The sequence below is a fragment of the Patella vulgata genome, chromosome 8 (genome assembly GCF_932274485.2).
Source record: "Patella vulgata chromosome 8, xgPatVulg1.2, whole genome shotgun sequence".
Lineage (NCBI taxonomy): Eukaryota > Metazoa > Mollusca > Gastropoda > Patellidae > Patella > Patella vulgata.
The window spans coordinates 33,931,444-33,938,428 of NC_065886.2; the positions used below are offsets into that span (position 1 = coordinate 33,931,444).

Sequence of the window (6,985 nt, forward strand, 5' to 3'; positions counted from 1 at the left end):
CACTGCACTCATTTATAGACAAGTTATTGTGGACATGCTATTGAATAAATATATAGTTAACCCCCCCCCCCAAAAAAAAAACCCCCAAAAAACCCCCGAAAAACCAAAACAAAAAAAAAAAAACCAAATCAAAATAGTGTAGATTGTGAGCTTTATCAATTTATCTTCCACTAATAGCTAATGGAACCCTGATCTCAGCCCCCCTCCTGTAACAAAACACACATAAATTCATCCTATGATTCCAGCATCTTCAACACATTTGTGTAGTACGTCAGAGAAATTTGTGTTTGATGGACACTCATTTATAGACATGTTATTGTGAATGTCGCAGCTTATATATTTCTTGGGATCGGGCAAGGGGAAGTAATTTTGACCAAGGGTGTGAGCCAAGGAAGTACATGGATTAGTGGTATACAAGGGATCTACAATACAAGATAAGCCATCTTGTTGCCATATATGGTTCGCTGGACAATCAAAAACCCACGCATGTCCAGACAGGTCACATTCCAAATACTGGTGTTTGTTTGTTGGATGGGCGTAGAAATGGGTGCCTGGTCTCAATTCATCAATACACAGATGGTTCAAACTGTCAGGAAGGTTCTGCTTGTCTTTCCCGTCGACCTTGATGACGTCTTCCTTTCCACATTCGGCCACCTCATCGTCGTATTCTTTACCAGGCGGACATTGCGTGACATACATCTCTCCAAGATCGTCACATTTAATAAACTTGGTGACATCAACAGGGTGAGGATGAAATAGTTTAGCGCTAGTTTGTGAAGCCGACTTAGGAGTGCATGGATTAGGTATATTTCCCCATGGATCTGAAAAATATTTTAAAACATTGTATAAAAGATGATAAAATATCAATATATATGAGGACTATGTCAAGTAGGTCCTAAAACCACCTTCGAGAAGTCACGGTTTTAGTAAAGGATGTTTATAACAAAAAAATAACTAAAGGTAATTGAATACTTGATTGGAACACCTGGAAAAGCCCAATAAATTGAACAGGCGATCCTACTTCTTGTCACTTGGAAGCTTGAGGTCGAAACCACACCATTTCACGACGCAGTGTCAAACCTTATGGTCCAAAGCGCTAGATAACTCAAGTAATCCATAACATGACCTTTTTATTGGAAAAATTGAAGCTACTTTGGCCGGTTTTGCATGTATGCGTTTTCGCGGGGGGACAGTCGATCTAATGGAAATGTAATGGCCTGCTGAAAAGCGTACATGGAAAACGGACCTAAAAGTATATATATAATAGGTTTTACCTGGACATAGAGACTCCTTGTAGTTACTCAGTTGAAAATCTGCTATCGTACAATTTCTCTCCTTACCATTTCTTCTACACACAATCTCACTACCTGGTAAAATCAATAAACAATCTCAGTACCTGGTAAAACACTTTCACTACCTGGTAAAAACACTTTCACTACTACCTGGTGTGCTTTGGTTCTCTATTTTTCCAGCAATTCAGGAATCTTCAAATTGTGGTAATTCCTCAACCATAGTAGAGATTTTTAGGTTATAATGATATTTTTGATCTGTGGATGTTGCTAGTATCGACTAAGGTTCTTAGATTTTGAGAGATTATTTACAAACCTAAAGATGCTTTTGAAATTCAACGTTTTATTTATGCAATCGTCCTCAAAAATCAGACAGAACTAGAAGTGTATCGGACAGTTTAAACATTGTGCCGGGCTTTTATTATAAATATAATTAAAATACTGACAAAAAATTCTGCACCAGACAAAATGACGGGCATTAGAGAGATTATGCCTTTAAATGTGCCATTTCCTTCAGACTCAAATATCATTTACTGAATCTCTGCGGTTGACACAAAATCTATATCTGTGCCCGTTAATGTCTGTGTCAGCTTTCCGGGTTTGAAATCCGGCTTTAAATGTGTCGTAGTCTTTAGACTTAAATACTTTTGTTTTTAGCACAACATTTACCGAACCTGTGAGAGCGAAATTTTCGTTTGATAGTTACCTGGATGTTCCCCAGAGACCGAAGTGGTTGTGAAATGACCGGTTAAATTTTGACATTTTTCAATGAGAAGTGAAGTGGCTTGGTAGGACACATACAATGGTCGACATTGGGAATCTCCTGTTATTTTCATAATGGACGGCAAACCGTCGATGGCTACACCACTATACTCATAGAAGGCTTTACCCGGATGACTTGTTTCAAATGATGCAAATAATTCCACCATGCCACAAAGAGTTTCCGTCTACAAAAATATAAATAAATTTCAGCAAAAATACAACTCATGTGTAGCGTCGTGATTTTGTATTGGCTTGCTTGGTTTCCATCCATGGGCGAGAAAAATTTGAAAAAAAATAAATAAATAAAGTCAAAATGAAGATTTGAAATGTTTTCAGGGAGGCGTGGAGCCGCCTTCCAAATCACCAGATATTTAGTACAAACTTAACAGTTTACACTGCACATTTTATCGGAGATATCATTTTTTGAAAATAATCTCCAAAATATTAGATATTTGCGTTGTAACCTACTTTAAATCGCATTCTATCGAACTGTAAAAAAAAGTTCGGTTGCGACTTTCTAGTTGTAAACGTGTTGTTAATACCGGGAAGCACAGGGCCTCGACGAGGGTGGTGCTTGGGTACTAGCTAGGAGGTTTCGGACTCGATACAGGTGATGGCCGAGGAAGTTCCCTAGAATTTTCCAGGATCGTTTTCCTGTCCCTTGCCAGTGTTGCAGTACCGATGGCCCGTCTAGTGATAAGGAACAGATACTCCATGTACAAACTAACTTGCTATAGAAGCGAAGTCGCCACTGCCCGGAAAAATATCCCCTAATATTATACTTCAAGGCTAACGCCCGTCTGTGTGTGACGTACAATGATAGTGGTTTGGTTACATGTCTTCGGATAAGCCATCACAGGACCTGTATTGGTATTGTTTTTTGGAATATCGACTTTAGTTTTAACTTCTACTGGGATTGAACTATTTGTACCATTTACAACCTGCTCTATCTGCTTTACAATCAGTGGTGCTAAAAAGAAAAAGAAAACGTTTTATTTGGTTGCGATTTAAGCCCTTGTGGTAATTATAATGAATTAGGGCTGGCCCCTGGATCCATTCGAATTAATATTTGTTGTTTATTTCATGTAATGTCTGTGTATTTTAGTTTGTCTCCGGTTTATCTATCAGTTTTGTTTTGCGGTTCTGCACTTACTATTAGAGAGACTCTGCACATAGAGAGCCTACCTCGAGAATAGATCTCCGCCCTGAATGGCCACCATTTCTTCCCAAAAAAGTATACTATTTTATAATGCGCTTTTAGTCAGTTTCAGATATGTCATACACACAAAGACTATTTAAACCTTCCTGATTTTATTACAAGGATGAGGAATAAATAAGTTTTCAAAATTCACGAAGTATACTTCATGTTTTTTGACTGAAATCGTCTTATGTAAGAATTAAAATGTTGGCTTAGTGTCTGTTCTTAAGCGTTGCTAATTGTAGATGTATTTTTGACCAAGCACTGGTCATGAAGTGCTACTGATCTTTTCTGTTTTTATTGTTCTTGTGTACGACACTCCTCAAAAGACAGCCTATGATCCAGTCAATTGAAATATGATCGGCATGACACTTGGCATGTTTGTTTTTGGACAATTGCGCACAGATATCGATTAAACGCCACATCTCTCTATCGGTCTCGTTTTTTCTTTCATATCTAATAACCCACCTGTACATGCGTCTTTCTGTATTGCATTCAGGATCGTGTGGAAATCATCAAAATTATTGATGCTGTATACGTGGGTACACACAGGGGGAGTAGCAACATCATTTAATTCTTCTATGAAGGAATCACCTACACCTATAGCGAATATAGTTACCCCCAAATCTCTAAGTTTCCCAGCAGCCATTTTAGTGTTTGTGTGGGAGTTGGAATAACCATCAGTAATCAGAAGTGCAACTTTTGTAGCGTCCATCCTCGATCCCGCCGACTCGTTAAATAGCCGTGTCCTTGCCAGATCTAACCCATCAGCTGTGCCGGTCCCTCCACCGATGTATGCAATATTCATTATTGCCGATTGTATCTCGGCCTTGGTAAAATACGTTTTAAAGTCAAACGCCAAATCAGGCAAACCAGTGAAAACCACCACACCAACTCTAGTATTATCTGCTCCAATCGGGAAATCTTCTGTTACATTGGTCATAAAGTTTAGAACTTTAATAAAGTTCTGAAAACCGATGCTTCCCGAATCGTCGATAATAAAAGCCAAATCCAGTTTCATGGAATCACAGTTATCTAAATAAATAATAATAATATTAATGATTCTGTGACTTCGCGGTAACAGGCACTAGTAATATGTGATGCTCTAGCATATCGGTTAAGTTTTAATACAAGGCAATACCATGATTTATAGAACACTCGATACTATGTAATACCACGATTTATAGAACACTCGATAGAACAATTGATACCATGTAATACCACGATTTATAGAACACGTGATACCATGTAATACCATTATTTACGGAACACTCGATACCATGTAATACCAGGATTTATAGAACACGCGATACCATGTAATACCAGGATTTATAGAACACTCGATACTATGTAATGCCACAATTTTTTGAACACTCGATTCCATGCAATGTTATGACTTATAGAAATCTCGATAGCATGTAATACTATGTTTTATAGAACTCCCGATACCATGTAATATACCGTAATTTGATAAGCATGATAATATTCGGTTTCGTCCATCCGGCAGCATACATTAGAGTGAAATTGTGTGCGGGGTGGGCTTGTGGCGTCAATTTATTTCTACTGCACTGTTTATCTCTATGATATTCATTGTAACCACATTAAATTGACGTAACGATGAAGGTTAACTGTACATATTAAAGGGTTGCTTGACATCAAGAGTGATGAGGGTGACTATATATAGTAAGATATTGTTGTCAAGGGTGTTGAGGATGACAATATAGTCAAAGATTGTAAATTTATATAAATTTGTAGTGAACGATAACTTGCTTATCAAACGATACACGTATCTGTAATCTACAAGCCAAAGGTTTATTGCAATAACAGGAAATGTTTATCTCATAAATGTTAAAATACATTTAATACATCTAATATTTTAATCTGTTATGTAATATTTTATCTAATCGCAATTGAATTCAACCGTTCTGGTTTGTGCGATAAGAAAATCTAAAAACAAAAACCTATTTTAAATTTAGCAAACACGTAAATTGGTTTGATTTAGAAAAATAGTTTACGGCTTAGTATCGTTTATGTATACATATATGGAGTCACAATAAACTTTTCGACATCTAGATGCTTTAATTCGGTCCTGACTTAAAACATCAATAGAAATACTGCACGGTAGTGAGTGGAAGAACGGGAATATACGACATTGTCACACGATAATACAAACATGGGAAAAGATAAATGACTTACAAACGAATGGTTTAATTGATGTAAAGACAGAGGTATTTTGACCTGGAGCGAACAGTACTTGCCAGATACTGGCCTGTGTATAAATGTTTGACGGTATAACGTCACTCTGATATCCGTACATGGTATAAAGAGCAGCTGCTAGTCCCGAATAGAGAGGTTTTCTCAAATCCTCCCAGTCAGTATGACGCCAATCGATGCTTAAATTTGAATTAATCTGGTCGCATATTGCAGACATCTTTCCTGGGCAGCTGCGAATAATATTGTATTTATCTTGGTCAATCTGAAAATAGGAGGGAGCGAAAATAAAGGGGTTAAACGTCCACTCAACACAACGTAAACAGTTTTATTTCAATAATTGTGCGTAGGACTCTTTAACAGTGTGTGAAAACGGGAGAAACCTCACATGGGTTGGGTAGGTGATCGCACTCCTTGTCACATATAAGTTTGGGATCGAAATTCGAAACCATACCACTTGTTTACTGCCGGACCTAAAGTTCTAACGTGCACAACCTAGACCAGCCGGCAAACTGAGGATATTAATTTATTGTGCAGACAATGGGGAAATTGCGTTGTCACGTACCATTGGTGAATCGAAACAACGCCACTTGACACACTAAGAGACCTTGTGATTTCATGCACACACTAGACCATCCAACCCACCGCGAGGAGGACACCAAAAGCATCATTTCAGAGGCTTATCTCCTCCATGCGACGACGTTGCCTGGTATGTGTGACTGGTAAAAATGCACACACATATTACTGAAATGCACACACATCTTCTTCTATTAGTGTTTTACGTATGCTTTAACCGATGGTGATATCGCAGACAAGTTGTCTTATTTCATTATGCTTAACGTACACGCCCGGATTGGGGGGGGGGGGGGTCTTTCCTATGGGAGGAAACCGGATTAAACGGACTAAACACACAAGGTTGAGATGGCGCCCGTTTCTCCAGGCCTCACTCTCTCACTCCTGGCACGACCGCAAGCCAGAAGTCACCAACCAGCAGCCCGACACTCGAGAACACTAGTCCCCCCACCTCTGTAAAGTAAAGCTGTTATGACCTTCTGAGATGTTGTTCTTTTTCTTTTGTTGATAATGTCCAACCTACAATCATGTAAAAGGTGATTTATTTTGTCTCTAGTCAAATAAGTAGTAGCTTTTCATTGCGCCTCAGTATATAATAATAGGACACAATACAACCGGTATGATATGAAGAATTTTAAAAAAAAATATAAAGTAGGTACCTGCCATATTCCTCCATGATATTTCGGGTTGCTATACGCCTTTTGATCTTCACCATAGTCAGACTGCACCAGAGCAAGGCGCCGGAGGAACTCATGATCAGAAGGAAAAATACAGTTGCTCCTGATGAGATCAACTACTGCTTCTACAACATCTACACCTTTCTGATTATCTTTCCTTGTCAGGTCATCACCACCAGCTACTGTTCCTGTCTTAAAACACAGCAATGCTACGACGTAGTAGACATAAAACTGTGACATCATTGCTATCTATTACATCAAAGACTAATTTGATT

General features: G+C 38.4%; 1 protein-coding gene across 1 annotated transcript; it reads right to left on the minus strand.

Moving 5' to 3' along the window:
• Nucleotides 1-134: 134 nt before the first annotated feature.
• LOC126829390 (uncharacterized) lies at nt 135-6,985 on the minus strand. The gene is made up of 7 exons (XM_056102943.1): nt 6,693-6,985; nt 5,446-5,725; nt 3,718-4,284; nt 2,867-3,021; nt 1,996-2,236; nt 1,275-1,367; nt 135-821 (listed from the first exon to the last, which is right to left on the minus strand). The coding sequence occupies exons 1-7, from the start codon at nt 6,951-6,953 to the stop codon at nt 229-231; spliced, it is 2,190 nt and encodes a 729-aa protein (XP_055958918.1). The 5' UTR covers nt 6,954-6,985; the 3' UTR covers nt 135-228.

Coding starts and splice junctions, on each gene's coding strand:
- LOC126829390 (XM_056102943.1), bottom strand. CDS start 6,953: ATGATGTCACAGTTTTATGTCTACTACGTCGTAGCATTGCTGTGTTTT. Junction 5,726..6,692: donor ATCATGGAGGAATATGGCAG/GTACCTACTTTA, acceptor TCCTATTTTCAG/ATTGACCAAGATAAATACAA. Junction 822..1,274: donor CAAGGAGTCTCTATGTCCAG/GTAAAACCTATT, acceptor AATATTTTTCAG/ATCCATGGGGAAATATACCT.